Source organism: Vipera berus (genome assembly GCF_964194415.1).
Source record: "Vipera berus genome assembly, chromosome: Z".
Lineage (NCBI taxonomy): Eukaryota > Metazoa > Chordata > Lepidosauria > Squamata > Viperidae > Vipera > Vipera berus.
The window spans coordinates 2547172-2564671 of record NC_138205.1 but is presented as its reverse complement, the minus strand read 5'-3'; the positions used below and the strand labels follow the sequence as shown (position 1 = coordinate 2564671).

Below are 17500 nucleotides of genomic sequence, written 5' to 3'. Positions count from 1 at the left end.
CTGGTGGGGAGTGGAGAAGAGTTAAGGAGGGAGGCCTCAGCTCCCCACAACCCAACCCACTCCAGGTCAACCATCAGAACCGGGGAAAAAAGCCAACGTGGTTAAATAAGCATTTAGGAGAGAGAGAAGTTGAGTTCTGAGGGAGGGAAGGTAGCCATTTTAGCTTGGAAAAACTTGCTTTAGAAGGAAGTTGGGTGCCTTTCAAGCCGCCATCTTGTAATTTCTTGTATTATCAATCTTGGCAGCTTTTCAGACATGCGGGCTTCAACTCTCAGAATTCCTCTCAGAAAGCGCTGCCGGTTGGGGAATTCTGGGAGTTGAAGTCCACACATCTTCAAATGGTACGCCGGATGACGAATTCTGGGAGTTGGGCACATATTTTACGAGGTATTCTGGGGAGTTGTAGTCCACAGATCTTACGAGGCATTCTGGGAGTTGTACTCCACACATTTTGCAAGGCATTCTGGGAGTTGTAGTCCACAGATCTTACAAAGGTATTCCGGGAGTTGCAGTCCACGTGTTTTACAAGGTATTCTGGGAGTTGTAGTCCACAGATCTTACAAGGTATTCTGGGAGTTGAAATTGACACATAGCAGGGGGTCTTCAAACTTGGCCCTTTGATGACTTGCGGACTTCAACTCCCAGAATTCCTCAGCCAGGCACGCCTGGCTGAGGAATTCTGGGAGTTGAAGTCCGCAAGTCATCAAAGGGTCATGGTTCCCTCACGCTGGCTGAGGCATTCTGGGAGTTCAAGTCCACAAGTCATCAAAGGGCCGAGTTTGAAGACCCCTGTCTAAGTTGAGAAACACTGCTCTAGATGGAACACTGCTACACTTCCAACCAGCTGGTCTTACACACACACACACACACACACACACCTTTTCCTGCAGGCAAGAATAAGGCTCCTTACCAGACGCATGTAGTAGTTCAGGTCCGGCTGTGGGCCCTGCGCCCCGCTCTCCCCAGTGCTGGGCTGAGTGACCTCGCTTTCGTTCCCTGCCAGCTCAGAGCTGGAGTCGTCCCTCTCGTCGGCAAAGGGGTGCTCGGCCAGGTTTTCCGGGTGGAAATTCAAACCTGGAAACGGAGAAGGGAAAGAAGGAAGAAAAAAGGAAGGAAGGGAAGACTCAGATCTTGGTTCAGCCACACAATCAGGCTATCTAATCTATCTATCTACCCATCCATCCTGTCTGTCTATCTATCTTCTATCTATCCATCTCATATCTATCTATATCTACCTATATCTATCTATCTATCCATCCTATCTTCTATCATCTATCTATATCTATCTATCCATCCTATCTTCTATCTTATCATCTATCTATCCATCTCATATCTATCTATATCTTTCCATCCATCCATCCATCCTATCTATCTTCTATCATCTATCTATATCTATCTATCCATCCTATCTTCGATCTTCTATCATCTATCTATCATCTATCTATCTATCTATCTATCTATCTATCTATCTATCTATCTATCTATCTATCTATCTATCTATCTATCTATCTATCTATCTATCTATCTATCTATCTAATCTATCTATCTATCTATCTATCTATCTATCTATCTATCTATCTATCTATCTATCTATCTATCTATCTATCTTTCCATCCATCCATCCCATATCTATCTCTATCCATCCTCTCCTCCCCTCCCTCCCTCCATCCATCTGTATCTTGTCATTATTATTTTTACAAATAACGAAAAGCAGCCACAGCACCTCATATCCCTTTCTCCTTTTCCTATTTTTCTCCCACGACAACACCCCTGCGAGGTAGGCTGGGCAAAAAGAAAGAGAGAGGGGGGGGGAAGGGATTGGCCCAAAGCCACCCATTCCGGACGGGAGCGGAACTCAGAACCTCCTTGCGGCGCCTCTGCAAGGACGGCCTCCAGGGCGCCACCCACCTGCTCCGGCCAGGGTGGTGTCCACCTGGGGGTCCAGCTGCTGGAAGCCCTGTTGGCTGAGGAGGCTGGAGTTGAGGATGTGGCTGAACTCGGAGGAGAGGCGTCCCAGGTCCGGCATCAGGGGCAGAAACGGCCGATAAGGCTCCCGCGGGCGTTTCTCGGCCCCTTCCGAGCCCCCCTGCAACCTGGCCTGCGGCTGGAGGACGGGCGGCGGGGGCACTGCCTTGGCCCACCCCAGCTCCTTGCAGTCACCCTGGGCCGGCTTGCTGCAGGGGGTCTCCCCCTGCGAGGTCCTCTTCACCGGCTCGGAGGGGGGCAGAAATTCCGAGGCGGAGGTGGGCTCTGCTTCTTCGGCCTCCTACGAGATCAAGGAAAAGGGATTGGGGGGGGGGGAAATTGCATTTAAGGCAGAGGCGTACAAGCTTGGCCGCTTTAAGAGCTGTGGACTGCAGCTCCCAGAATTCCCCAGCCAGCATACAAGGTTTAAGGTGTGTAGACGTCCACTCCCAGAATTCCCCAGCCAGGTTACAATTTTAAGATGTGTAGACTTCAACTCGCAGAATTCCCCAGCCAGGTTACAATTTTAAGATGTATAGACTTCAACTCCCAGAATCCCCTAGCCAGGATACAATTTTAAGATGTGTAGACTTCAACTCCCAGAATTCCCCAGCCAGCATACAAGGTTTAAGGTGTGTAGACTTCAACTCTCAGAATCCCCCAGCCAGGATACAATTTTAAGATGTGTAGACTTCAACTCCCAGAATCCCCCAGCCAGGATACAGTTTTCAGATGTACAGACTTCAACTCCCAGAATCCCCCAGCCAGGATACAGTTTTAAGATGTATAGACTTCAACTCCCAGAATCCCCCAGCCAGGATACAATTTTAAGATGTGTAGACTTCAACTCCCAGAATCCCCCAGCCAGCATACAAGGTTGAAGATGTATAGACTTCAACTCCCAGAATTCCCCAGGTGAATGTTGATCACATGACCACGGGAATGCTGCAACGGTTGTGTGAAATATGATCATAAGTCCCTTTTTTCCAGGGCCTTCCTAAGTTCGAACAGGCACTAAAAAAACTCTTCAAAATCAAGGGTTTAACTGGATTCCCCAGGCGGATCCAGCAGCCCCTGGATGCAACGGTCGTTAAGTGTGAAAGAAACCAGCCATAAGCCACGGTTTCTTTCAGTACCTCCAGAAGGTGTGAATGCTGCAACACTGGAAGTTTTTAAGAAGAGACTGGACGGCCGTTTCCTGCCTGAGCAGGGGGTTGGGACTAGATGACCTCCAAGGTCCCTTCCAACTTTATTACTTAAGTTCAAATGCTCACTAAACGAACTCTTCTTCCTTGTATTCCCGAGGCAGATCCAGCAGCCCCTGAATCCAATGACCGTTAAGTGTGGAAAAACAGCCATCAGCCACATTTTTTCAGTGCTGTTGTAAGTTCAAATGGTCACTAAACAAACGGTTGTAAGCCTAGGATTAGATTGGACTAGACTAGACTAGACTAGATTTAGAATAGAATAGAATAGAATAGAATAGAATAGAATAGAATAGAATAGAATAGAATAGAATAGAATAGAATAGAATAGAATAGAATAGAATAGAATAGAATAGAATAGAATAGAATAGAATAGAATAGAATAGAATAGAATAGAATAGAATAGAATAGAATAGAATAGAACAAATATTGGAAAATAGAATAGAATAGAATAGAATAGAATAGAATAGAATAGAATAGAATAGAATAGAATAGAATAGAATAGAATAGAATAGAATAGAATAGAATAGAATAGAATAGAATAGAATAGAATAGAATAGAATAGAACAGAACAACAGAACAGAACAGAACAGAACAGAATAGAATAGGATAGGATAGAACAAATATTGGAATATAGAATAGAATAGAATAGAATAGAATAGAATAGAATAGAATAGAATAGAATAGAATAGAATAGAATAGAATAGAATAGAATAGAATAGAAGCTGGAAGGGACCTTGGAGGTCTTCTAGTCCAGCCCCCCTGCGCAAGCAGGAGAAATCATACCATCTCAGACAAGTGACTGTCCAGCCTCTTCTTAAAAACCTCCAGGGATGGAGCGCCCACGATTTCTGGTGGCAAGCTGTTCCACTGGTTAACTGTCCTCACTGTCAGGAAGTTTCTCCTCAATTCCATGTTGCTTCTCTCTTTGGTCAGTTTCCAACCATCGTTTCTCGTCCTGCCCTCTGGTGCTTTGGAGAATAGCGTGACCCCCCCCCTCCTCTTCTTTTTGGCAGCCCCCCCAAATACCAGAATGCTGCTATCGTGTCTCCCCTATTTCTTCTTTTCTCTAGACTAGCCAAACCCAAGTCCCGCAGCCGTTCTTCCTATGTTTTGGCCTCCAGGCCTTGGATCCTCTGAGTTGCTCTTCTCTGAACTTTTCCCAAACTCTCAACGTCTTTTTTGTGACGCGGTGACCAAAACTGGCTGCGGTATCCCAGGTGTGGCCTTACTAGTGCTTTACAAAGCGGCACTAATACTTCGCGTGATCTTGATTCTATGCCTCTGCTTACGCAACCCAGGATCGTGTTGGCTTTTTTGGCTGCTGCCGCACATGGCTGGCTCAGGGTCAAGCCCATCATCCACTAGGACTCCGAACGTCCCTCTCACCGTCGCCGTTTTTGAGCCGGGTCTCGCCCAACCTGATTTTTCCTGCCTAAATGTAAGACTATGCTTTTCTCCACCTTGAAACTCGTTTTGTTGGACAGGGCCCGTGGTTCAACCGCCTCCAAACCTTTTTTCCAGGGGCGATGCGGGGGGGTTGGTGGTGTCTCACCTGGCGTGGGGCTTTGGGCGAGGGCTGCAGGGAGGCGCGGCTGGTGCCGAAGAGCCGCAAGGCCTCGTTCCAGTGAGCCTGCATCATGGCCTGGAACTGGCTCACCATCTCGGCCCGTTGAACCTCCAGGTGCCGGTACCTGCTCTTCAGCTCCCGCAGGTCTTCCTGCTGCTTGGAGATCCTGGCGGGCGAGAAAGGGTGAAAAAAAAATTAAAAAACCCAATTTAATGATAAACAAATAACAACAAATAAAGTTGGAAGGGACCTTGGAGGTCATCTAGTCCAACCCCCAGCTCAGGCAGGAAACCCTAGACCAGGGGTAGGCAAGCTTGGCTCTTTTATGACTCGTGGACTTCAACTCCCAGAATTCCTGAGCCAGCATGAGGGAAACTTTGGCCCCTTTGTGACCCGTGGACTTCAACTCCCAGAATTCCTGAGCCACCATGAGGGAAACTTTGGCCCCTTCATAACTCATAGACTTCAACTCCCAGAATTCCTGAGCCAGCATGGGGGAAGTATGGCTCCCTTGATGATTTGTGGACTTCAACTCCCAGAATTCCTCAGCCAGCATGGGGGAACTATGGCTCCCTTGGTGACTGCTGGACTTCAACTCCCAGAATTCCTCAGCCAACATGGGGGAACTATGGCTCCCTTCATGACTCGTGAACTTCAACTCCCAGAATTCCTGAGCCAACATGGCTCAGCTTGGAAACCTCTCCCTTTCCCCTCAGCATAGCTGATTCAGGAATTCTGGGAGTTGAAGTCCATGAGTCATAAAAGAGCCGAGGTTGCCTACCCCTGCCCTATACCATATATTTGAAGTATAAATACTAAAAGTTAAATTTGAATCTTGATTTGTTTATAAAGGTTGAAAGTAAAGCGATTTAAGATACATATAAGCTAAGAATACATTGATAAATGTAATAAACGTGTTCTTACGTAGCTGATATAATAAAAACTGCACTTGCTTAAATATGCGATAATAGACATTAAGAAGAAAAGAGAGGAAGTGTGATGTTGAAACGAGAGAAGTTTGGTTAGCAAATTTAAGACGTTTTGGAAATTAATAGGAAATAAGAACGTTATACTGTATTATCAATTAGTTGATGTAAGATGGTGAGAAATAGAAGATATCTAAATAGGTAAGATGTGTATTCTTAATATTAAACTTCGTGATGGATTGCGAAAATGGGAACTTCGGTTATTCAAAGCTTGGAAATTATAAATATTAAATGTTAAAGTTAAATGTCAACGGGAAATTAAAAATTGGGGAAAACTAATTAGGACATCGATTGTCTATAAAGACTGAATGTTAAAATAACAATGCTACGTATAAGCCAAAAATTATTGATAAATGTAAGAATGTCATTTTAATGTAATTGACTTAATAAGAATTGTATTAAACAGGAGACAGTAAATGCTAAGGGGAAAAGAGAGGAAAAATTTAATGTAGTAGCTTGAAACTGGCAGCAACGATACTTGTATGTGATGTTATTGTACTATCGATTAACTCTGCCGCCACGTTGCTTTTTAAATACTGAAATGTAAAACTAGAAAATCAATAAAACTTTTTTTAAAAAAAAAATCAACCGGTGGGAAAGGGGAAGACGGCTGCTTTCAAACGCAGACAGTCCTCGACTTACGACCGTTCGCTTAGTGACTGTTCAAAGTCACGATGGCACTGGGGGTTGGGGGAATCCCTTTTGCAGCCTTCCCAGCCAGCGTCTGACACCGGATTCACTTTGTGACTGTCCCGATTCGCTTAACGACGGTGGCGGTTCCCTCAGCAACTACAGCCCGACGGCTGTATAAAAGCACGGCCACCACCGAGCCCGTTTCTGTCGCTCAGCGAGATGGCAGCTAAGTGAGTTTTGCCTCGTTTTACGACCTCCCTCGCCACCGTGCTTCAGCGGATCACTTAAGGCTGCTGAGTTAAGCCCCATACGGTCATTAAGCGAAACGCAGCTTCCCCCGTCGGCTTTGCCGGGCAGGTCGCGAAAGGGGATCAATGTGACCCGGGGGGGGGGGGAACACGCCGCGGCCGTCATAAATACGGGTCGGTTTGCCAAGCCTCTGGAATTTTGATCACGTGACCGCGGGGACGACGTGACGGCCGTCCGCGTGAAAAACGGTTGTGGGAAGAATCCAGAGAAAGAAATATTTGGGGGAATATTAAAAAGGCAGAATATTATATTCCCCCAGAGGATTTTAAAGGCAGAAACCAACTACCTCTTCTGGAGGTTTTTAAGAAGAGACTGGACAGCCATTTGCCTGAAATGGTATAAGGTTTCCTGCCTGAGCAGGGGGTTGGACTAGATGACCTCCAAGGTCCCTTCCAACTTCTTCTTCTTCTTCTTCTTATTCTTATTATTATTATTATTATTATTATTATTATTATTACCGGTATTATTATTATTATTATTATTATTATTATTATTATTATTCCCCACCCCACCCGCCCGCCCCTGACTCTCTCTGCCCCAAACAGAAACCGGGTCTGCAGAAAATGCAGGTGTGATCATCTTGTCAGAAAGATTGGAGCCAGGAAGCTGGTAGGATTAGAAAGACAAAGATCCCTCGAATCAATAATCCCTCACGCCAAAAAAATCCAACACAGGACAGAGTCATCAGCCACAGCCCCAGGGAAGCAGGATATGACCTTTGGGACACAATACCCACCACCATCAGAATGCCAGAAAGTCACACTCAAGACTCAGGTCAAAAGTCCATGCCACAGGAACAACTCCAAAGAAAAGCCCAAGGAAGTATAAAAACCCACCACTCCCTCTTATATGTGATCCCTTTTTTTCCCAGAGCCACCTTGCTTGAGCAGGGGGCTGGACTAGAAGACCTCCCAGGTCCCTTCCAGCTCTATTCTGAATTCTGTCTGGCTCTCCTCTTCAATAAATTGCAACTTTCTTTCTAAAGCAGCCTCCATTTTGTTTATTCCCGGCTTGGACTGGACCCTGATGAAGATTTTTCTGTCGACACGGTCGTAAGTCCCTTTTTTTCAATGCCGTTGTAACTTAAAGCGGTCCCTAAAGGAACGGTCGCAAGTTGAGATTTTTTTTGGGGGGAGGGGGCACCGCGAACTTTGGGAAGGCTACCTATGTTCATAGTCCTCAGTGAGGTGCTTCTGCTGAGCCTCCTTCTCGGCCAGATCCGCCTTGAACTGAGCCAGCTGTTTGGCCAACTCTCTCTCGTGGTGGCTGCCGAGCTCCAGCAACTGCTTCCTGCAAAATAAATAAAAAAATAATAAAATAATAAAATAAAATAAAATAAAATAAAATAAAATAAAATAAAATAATAAAATAAAATAAAATAAAATAAAATAAATAAAATAAAATAAAATAAAATAAAATAAAATAAAATAAAATAAAATAAAATAATAAAATAAAATAAAAGATCTTTTCCACCAAGAAAACAGACGTCTCTTGCAAAGTCCAGAAAGTAGCAAGCAGTGAGCCGAGAGAGAATCAATCTTCCGTCTAAAAGGAGGAGAAAATGCCTACAGGCAGTCCTCAGGTTATGACCACAAAATTTAAGTCCCCAAGTGAAACATTTGTTAGGTAAATTTTGCCCCATTTTGCCACCTTTCTTGCTCCAATTGTTAAGCGGTTCGCTGCAGCCGTCCAGTTAGTAACCTGGTTGTTAAGTGAATCTGGCTTTTTTTCCCCCCTGGACTTTCCTCGTCGAGACGGTCGCAAAAGGGGATCATGTGAACCTGGGACACTGCGACCGTCATAAATGCGAGTCAGTTGCCGAGTTGATCAGGTCGCAACAGGGACGCTGCAACGTCCGTTAAGTATGAAAAAAACCGTCCTAAGTCGCTTTTTTTTAGTGCCGTTGTAACTTTGAACGGTCACTAAATGAAACGTTGTAAGTCAAGGACTGCCTGCACTGTAAAAATGAGGATCGTTTTTTTTTCTCACTCAAAAGGAGATTTTTAAATTTAAACCTATGATGGCCCAGTGGTATTATTCTGTTGTCCCGAGATAAAAGATTAAAATAAAAATAAAAATAAAAGAGCTTTAGCAGGCACCAAGGAGGCAAAGCTGCTTTGTAAATTCTCAAATTATTACTGATATCTTTTTAAGCTGCAAATCACAGAGCACGGATTTCTTGTTTTTATGGGTCTTTGCGCATCTGTCCAAATGCAACTGGGTAGACTAGGGAATAAATACTAAATAAATACAGTTTTGATTCGCCCTCGGCTCTTCTCTAAAGCTTTTAGATTAACCCCCAAATCAACAGCGGCAGACGGATGAATCAATGCGACAAAAAGAGCATTCAGATTCTGAAAATTTGAATATTTTGGGCAACGTTGTACCGATTTTCTTGGGCTGTTAAGATGAGGGACTGCCTGTTGCAGACACACACCCCCGCCCAAAAAAAAAAACACGGGAGATTAAGACTATCTGGGTGATAAGTGGACGGGGAGAAAAGAATAAATGGTGGATTCCTTTTGATGAAGGAGAACAAGACACCTCAAGTCCTTTTGGGGGGAAATAAAAGGGGGTTTTTGATCGGAAGCCAGAGGCTGGCCAAACATCTGAATTTGGAAAAGGCCTTCTCTTTAGACTTCCTCAACTGGACTTCCTCAAGAAAAGTCGTAATTGGGGAAAAAAATAATAAGCCTTGCTTTTTTTAATTTCACACTCTGTTCAATGGAAGTGGTCGCTGTAGGATTCTTCTGCGCCACAACGGAACTACCAGTCTGCCACTTGGCTGTTGCAGAAGTCATAAAATGTGGATTAAAGTTAGAAAGGAATTGGATTCGGAGACTCCTTAGGCTGGAAGGGACCTTGGAGATCTTCTAGTCTAGTCCAAGGCAGGAGTTCTTCCATCATTCCAGACAAACGGTTGTCCAATCTTTTCTTGACAATAGAAAGAGAGAGAGGATGGATGGATGGATGGATGGATATAGATAGGTAGAGATAGATAGATAGATAGATAGATAGATAGATAGATAGATAGATAGATAGATAGATATAGATAGATAGATAGATAGATATATTAGATAAATATATAGATATATAGATACTAGAGATAGATATACTATATATATATATACGGTATATATATATATATATATATATAGAGAGAGAGAGAGAGAGAGAGACAATTAGATGACAGGATGGATGGATGGATGGATGGATAGATAGATAGATAGATAGATAGATAGATAGATAGATAGATAGATAGATAGATAGATAGAGATATACTAGATAGATATGATAGATACTAGAGATAGATATACTAGATAAAGAGAGAGAAAAATAGACACTAGATAAATATATATAGATACTAGAGATAGATAGATAGATAGATAGATAGATAGATAGATAGATAGATAGATAGATAGATACAATTAGATGACAGGATGGATGGATGGATGGATGGATGGATGGATGGATGGATGGATGGATGGAGATATAGTAGATAGATATGATAGATACTAGATAGATATACTAGATATATATATATATATATAGAGAGAGAGAGAGAGATAAATAGATACTAGATATATATATATAGATTCTAGACACAGATATACTAACTAGATAGATAGATATAAAGAGATAGAGATAGAGATATATACTAGACAGATAGATAGATAGATAGATAGATAGATAGATAGATAGATAGATAGATAGATAGATACTAGAGATAGATATACTAAAATAGATAGATAGATAGATAGATAGATAGATAGATAGATAGATAGATAGATAGATAGATAGATAGATAGATAGATAGATAGATTAGATGACTGGATGGATGGATAGACAGACAGACAGACAGATATGATATGATAGATAGATAGATACTAGAGATAGATATACTAGATAGAGACAGACAGACAGACAGACAGACACACACACACACACATACCATAAGGCTAAAGGGACCTTGGAGGTCTTATATCATCCTGGACAAATGGTTGTCCAATCTTTGTTTAAAGTCACTTTTCCCCATTTTTATGCAGGGCTTCTCCAAGACCTGAAAATTATTTCAAAGGTATCTCCAGGTTGAGCCATGCTACTTTGGAGACTGATTTTATTCGTCGTTTTTACAAAACACATTTCTACTCCCCTATACAGTTAAGGAGGGGAGAGAGGAATTGCGGCTTTGAACCGCAACTCGCAAACACTCCCGAGCCACAGCAGGAGAGGCTGCCCTGTGGTCCGCTCCTGTTTGCGGCCCCCTCTTCGAACTGTGGATGAAACACAAGTGCAAAATTCAAGTGTCACAATGAAAGGTGGGCGGGTGGGGGGGGAGGGAAACTGCGGGGAGGGGGGAAAGGGAAGGAAAGAGAGACCGGGTAGCCCACCTACTCAGTTCAGAAACCGGAGCAACTTCGTGAACCTGGATTTCGGAGAAAAGAAATTAAGCCCACACCTTTAACACCCCGAGGAGGAGAATCCACCCCGTAAAGCAAGAATAAAAGCCAAATTTGAGCAGGGGGAGGTTACAACCAAGAACTGCCGACCAAAGCAAAGGGGCAGAGGAAAGAGATGTGGGGAGGGGCAAAGGGGGAGAGGGACCCCCCCATCCTTCCACCTGTGTTGTTCTCGCACAGCGCTCATTTGGCGCACGCTGTCCTCGTGAACCTCGGCCAGGCGCTCCGTCACCCGCTGCTCCAAGGCCACCTTCAGCTCAGACTCCAGCTTGAGCTTCTGGGCCTCAAAGCGGGCCTGCAAAAAGAAAGGGGAGGCGTGACAGTTGGGGTGCCGGGCGCTCTCTGTGTCATGACCCGACTGGGGAATGTCGTCAGGAGGAGGAGAACTGAGGAGATGGCTTTCATGGCTAAGCCGGGACTAGAACTCCCCATCTTCTGGCGATTGGCCCAAAGTCACCCAGCCGGCTTTCATGCCTAGAACTCACTGTCTCCTGGTAATTGGCCCAAAGCCACCCAGCCGGCTTTCATGGCTAAGGCAGGACTAGAACTCCCCATCTCCTGGTGATTGGCCCAAAGCCACCCAGCCTACTTTCATGCCTAAGGCGGGCCTAGAACTCATTGTCTCCTGGTGACTGGCCCAAAGTCACCCAGCCGGCTTTCATGGCTAAGGCGGGACTAGAATTCACCGTCTCCTGGTGATTGGCCCAAAGTCACACAACGCTTTCATGCCTAAGGCGGGACTAGAACTCACCATCTCCTGGTGCTTGGGCAAAGTCACCCAGCCAGCTTTTGTGGCTAAGGCAGGACTAGAACTCATTGTCTCCTGGTGAATGGCCCAAAGTCACCCAGCCGGCTTTCATGGCTAAGGCGGGACTAGAACTCCCCATCTCCTGGTGATTGGCCCAAAGCCACCCAGCCTACTTTCATGCCTAAGGCGGGCCTAGAACTCATTGTCTCCTGGTGACTGGCCCAAAGTCACCCAGCCGGCTTTCATGGCTAAGGCGGGACTAGAATTCACCGTCTCCTGGTGATTGGCCCAAAGTCACACAACGCTTTCATGCCTAAGGCAGGACTAGAACTCACCATCTCCTGGTGCTTGGGCAAAGTCACCCAGCCAGCTTTTGTGGCTAAGGCAGGACTAGAATTCATTGTCTCCTGGTGAATGGCCCAAAGTCACCCAGCCGGCTTTCATGGCTAAGGCGGGACTAGAACTCACTGTCTCCTGGTGATTGGCCCAAAGCCACCTAGCCCACTTTCATGCCTAGAACTCACTGTCTCCTGGTGATTGGCCCAAAGCCACCCAGCCCACTTTCATGCCTAAGGCGGAACTCACCGTCACCCGCTTTCCAGTAGACAAGACTCTTCTCTTAGACCCTGCCAGCTGAAATCCCTTGGCTGCTGGGGTCCGCGGTGGGCCCATTCTGGCAAAATGAATGTGCCAGGGGAGGGGAGGGGGGGTGGTCCCATTGGTGCGAGGCAGTTCTTCAGATACCCGGGACCCATGCTGACCAATAGGCTTCCTCCTCTTGACATAAGTCCCTCCTTCCCTTCCAAGCCGCAGGGGTTCAAGCAAAGCCAACCCTGGTTAACTCTTCCATCCCGCCCCCAAACAACATTTGGGTTTGGTGGGTTGTGCGGCCCCCGTTACCTTCAGCAAGCTCATCTCCATCTTCAAGGAGTCTCTCTCGCGCCGCACCGCCTCCAGGTCGGCCTGCAGGCCCTGCATTTCGGCCTGCACTTTGGCCAAAACCTGTTGGACATCCAGGGCCTTCTGAGCTTCCCGCTGGGCCACCATCTAGACGGGGGGGGGGGGGGGAGAGAGGAAGAGAAGCAGACAACAAATTACAGGAATAATAATAATAACAATAACAATAGGTGACTTTGGGCCAGTCACCAGGAGACGGTGAATTCTAGTCCCGCCTTAGCCATGAAAGCCGGCTGGGTGACGTTTGGCCAGTCACCAGGAGACGGTGAATTCTAGTTCTGCCTTAGCTATGAAAGCCGGCTGGGTGACTTTTGGCCAGTCACCAGGAGACGGTGAATTCTAGTCCTGCCTTAGCCATGAAAGCCGGCTGGGTGACTTGGAGCCAATCACCAGGAGACGGGGAGTTCTAGTCCCGCCTTAGCCATGAAAGCCGGCTGGGTGACTTTGGGCTAATCACCAGGAGACGGGGAGTTCTAGTCCCGCCTTAGCCATGAAAGCCGGCTAGGTGACTTTGGGCTAATCACCAGGAGACGGTGAGTTCTAGTTCCCCCTTAGCTATGAAAGCCAGCTAACTGAGTTTGGCCCAATCACCAAGAGATGCTGAGTTCTAATCCCACCTTAGCCACAAAAGCCGGCCGGGTGAGTTTGAGGCAGCCCGTCCGTCTCTCTTAGCCTCTACCTGCTTCACAGGGTAACAGTTGTGGGGGAAATAGGACAGAATATTAAGAATGTTTACCGCCTTGGGTTATTTCTAAAAAAAATAACGAAGGTGGGATATAAATAAATATAAATTTTAAAAAAACAAACAAAACAAGCCAAGGCCTAGCCCACACCAGTTACCCAGGGAAATAGGCTCAGAGCGTGCCGGTCAGCCCTGCAGAAATACTTTTGCTGAGGGCCTTTTGGAGAAAATACACTTTAGGCAAGCATTTTCCCCTTCCAGAAGTCTGGACTACACCCCCCAGTATCCCCAGCCAGCCCATTGGCAGGATAGTTGAGGGCGACAGTTAAGTACCGAGTTAGAAAACCCCAGCCCACATCCACACCCAGACATACAATCTGGCATATATTTTACACCAAGGAGTCTTCCAACTTGGCCCTTCGATGACTTGTGGACTTCAATTCCCAGAATTCCTCAGCCAGGCACTGCCTGGCTGAGGAATCCTGGGAATTGAAGTCCACAAGTCATCGAAGGGCCAAGGTGGAAGAGTCCTGTTTTTACACATTCCAGAAACCAGCCCGGCCAATCAGGCAGTGCTCCTCAGCTTTTGACAGTTTGAAGAGGGGTGGACTTCAACTCCCAGAATTCCTCAGCCAGCGTGCCTAGCTGGCTGGCCTATGGAATTCTGGGAGTTTGAAGTCCACCTATCTTCAAACTGCCATGCTTGAGAAACATCGCAATAAAGAATGCCCTTCCCTTTAAGCAACTTCTTTTTAAAAAAAACTCCCAGGAAACAGTTTAAAGCTACACATCCTTATTTTCAGCACCTTTACTTCTTTTTTTTCCATTTTTACCCTGCCTTTCCTCTGAAGCTCAAAGGACACTGAGGGCTAGAAACTTGCCAAGCAGAGTAAAAGCTGGGAAAGGCAGGTAAGGCACCCGAGAAATTGCATTTATTATCCACTAGATTTTTTTTTTAATCCTGTCTTTACAAGTAACTCGAGAGGGTGAATATACTTACGTCTCCTTCCTGCTCCTATTCTCCCCACAACAACAACCCTGTGAGGTGGGTTGGGGTGAGAGAAAGGGACTGTCCACCATGCCTAAGATGGGACTAGAACTCACCGTCTCCTGCTGATTGGCCCAAAGCCACCTAGCCAGCTTTCATGGCTAAAGTGGGACCAGAACTCCCATCTCCTGGTGGTTGGCCCAAAGCCACCTAGCCAGCTTTCATGGCTAAAGTGGGACCAGAACTCCCATCTCCTGGTGATTGGCCCAAAGCCACCTAGCCAGCTTTCATGGCTAAAGTGGGACCAGAACTCCCATCTCCTGGTGATTGGCCCAAAGCCACCTAGCCAGCTTTCATGGCTAAAGTGGGACCAGAACTCCCATCTCCTGGTGATTGGCCCAAAGCCACCTAGCCAGCTTTCATGGCTAAAGCGGGACCAGAACTCCCATCTCCTGGTGATTGGCCCAAAGCCACCTAGCCAGCTTTCATGGCTAAAGCGGGACTAGAACTCCCGTCTCCTGATTGGCCCAAAGCCACCTAGCCAGCTTTCATGGCTAAAGCGGGACTAGAACTCCCGTCTCCTGCTGATTGGCCCAAAGTCACCCAGCTGGCTTTCATATCTAAGGCGGGACTAGAACTCGCCGTCTCCTGGTGATTGGCCCAAAGCCACCCAGCCGGCTTTCCTGCCTGAGGTGGGACTAGAACTCCCAGTCTCCTGGTTTCTAGCCTACTGCCTTCACCACCAAACCAAACTGGTTCTCCAGCCATGCTACGACTCTTAAAACGTCACGTTCCAAGCTGAATCCTCGGTTTAACGACGGGACAGGGGTTTGACCCAGCAGCCTCTTTGCCTCCAACTTGCCAGCCCGAGCCGGCACTTACAGTTTGGGAAGGCCGCCGTTTCCCCTCTGCGCCGGGAGGCCCAATCAGCTGCAGCTCCTCCCAGACCCGGTGCTCCATGGCAAGGCCGCCCTTCCTTGGGGAAGCACCCGAGGATCTGAGTTCTTCCAGGGTGGGGCAGCCCGGCTGGGAAAGGCCCTCGCCCCCCCCCTGCAAAAGTGGGTGGGCGTGGCCCCCTTCCTCCTCTGAGGAGCCCGCAGGTTGGTGGACAAGGAAGTAGGGAGTCTGCAACCAGCTCGGGAGCATTCAGACAACAGGGGGAGGGAGGGAGGAAGGAAGAGAAGGGAGGGAGGAAGGGAGGGAGGGAGGGGAGGAAGGAAGTGAAGGAGGAAGGGAAGAAGGGAGGGAGGGAGGGAAGGAGGAAGGGAAGAAGGGAGGGAGGGAGGGAGGGAGGAAGGAAGGAAGGAAGGAAGGAAGGAAAAAAGAATAACAGAATAACAGACCCGGAGGGCACCTTGGAGGTCATCTAGTCCAACCCCCTGCTCAGACTGGAAACCTTCTACCATTTCAGACAAATAGCTCTCCAGTCTCTTCTTAAAATCTTCCAGTGTTGGGGAAGGAAGGAAGGAAGGAAGGAAGGAAGGAAGGAAGGAAGGAAGGAAGGAAGGAAGGAAGGAAGGAAGGAAGGAAGGAAGGAAGGAAGGAAGGAAGGAGAGGAGAGGAGAAGGAGGAGAATCGAGGGGTCCTTGGTGGTCTCTGAGCTCAGTCATTTTCCTGCAGACATTTCATGAGCCAACTAAGGACCATTATCAGTGCTAGAAGGGAGGAGGAGGAGGAGGAGGAGGAGGAAGGAAGGAAGGAAGGGACGGAGGGAGGAAGAGGAGGAGGAAGACTGTGGGGTCCTTGGTGGTCTCTGAGCTTGGTGATCTTCTTGCAGACGTTTCATGAGCCAACTAAGGACCATTATCAGTGCTAGAAGGGAGGAGGAGGAGGAGGAGGGAGGGAGGGAGGGAGGGAGGGAGGAAGAGGAAGACTGTGGGGTCCTTGCTGCTCTCTGAGCTCGGTCATTTTCCTGCAGACGTTTCATGACCCGACCAGGCAACGTCATCCGTCCTCCTACCGGCCCTCTTACAGCTTCAGGCTGTCGTCTTCCACTTCGCCACGGAACCCAGAGGCTGGTTGGCCGGTTGGGGCTACCTGGACGTCAACCTAAGAAGGGCCTAACTCTGTGCTCCCCCCCCCGCCCCCCCACCCCACCCCGCCACCCCCTTCTACAAACAAGGCTGCCAAAACTCAGCTCGGGCTGAGTTCACCTTCAGCTTCCGGCTGCAGAGGGCAGGCCAGCCCCCCCCGCCCCGAGACACACCAGCCAGGCTAGGCGGTCCGAGAAGAGACTCCCCGCCCTCACCTTCTCCTTCTCCAGATGCAGCCGGCTCTCCTCCTGCGCCCTCTGGTGCTGCTGTTCCAGCTGTTTCTCCCGCTGGGCCCAGCTCCTCTGCTGCTCCTCCGCGGTGGCCCGCAGGGCGTCCTGACGGCGACGTTCCGAATCCCACTCGGCTTCCAGGCTCTGCGCCCGGACACGTTCGGCCTCCAGGCTGCAGGAGAGCGTGGACTTCTCCTTCTCCTGGGGGGGGGAGGGATGGGGAGGGGCGGTGAGAGAGGGGGAAATAGGATAAGGGTCAGTTTTGGGCAGCTGCTTTGCAGGAAAAAGCCTTATTCTTGTCTCTCCGTTTAGGGTTAACCCTGCTTTACCGAATAACGGAGCTGGATGGGACCTTGGAGGTCATCTAGTCCAACCCCCTGCTCAGGCAAGGGACCCCTGCGCCATTCCAGACCAACGGCTGTCCGGTCTCTTCTTAAAAACCTCCAGTGTTGGAGCACCCACAAACTTACGGAGGACGCAAGCCGTCCCGCTGATTAGTAATAATCGGTGAATTAAACTTCCAGTTTTAACGCTGATTAATAATAATAATAATAATAATAATAATAATAATAATAATAATAATAATAATAATAATAATCGGTTATTATTCATCAGCGGGTAAACTGAATGAACCATCTAGGGCTGGGGAACCTGTGGGGTTTTACAACAGGGGTCTTCAAACCTGGCAGCTTTTACAACTTGTTGGATTTCAGAATTCTCCAGCCAGCCTTTTT

General features: G+C 47.4%; 1 protein-coding gene across 8 annotated transcripts in view; it reads right to left on the bottom strand.

Moving 5' to 3' along the window:
• LOC308678166 (centrobin-like) overlaps positions 1-17500 on the bottom strand; it is a 30948-nt gene that overhangs the window by 4922 nt on the left and 8526 nt on the right. For 7 of the 8 annotated variants that reach the window (XR_014028611.1, XM_081345115.1, XM_081345113.1 and 4 more), the window contains 7 exons: positions 16752-16967; positions 12777-12923; positions 11290-11423; positions 7833-7958; positions 4726-4906; positions 1909-2266; positions 911-1074 (listed from right to left, as the gene is read on the bottom strand). Coding sequence is in view for 7 of the 8 variants with exons in the window: in XM_081345115.1 (XP_081201241.1) it covers positions 911-1074; positions 1909-2266; positions 4726-4906; positions 7833-7958; positions 11290-11423; positions 12777-12923; positions 16752-16967 (1326 nt within the window). In the remaining variant the exon portion in view is untranslated. The remainder of the gene's footprint in view (positions 1-910; positions 1075-1908; positions 2267-4725; positions 4907-7832; positions 7959-11289; positions 11424-12776; positions 12924-16751; positions 16968-17500) is intronic. The other variant, XM_081345116.1, reaches the window with a different exon arrangement.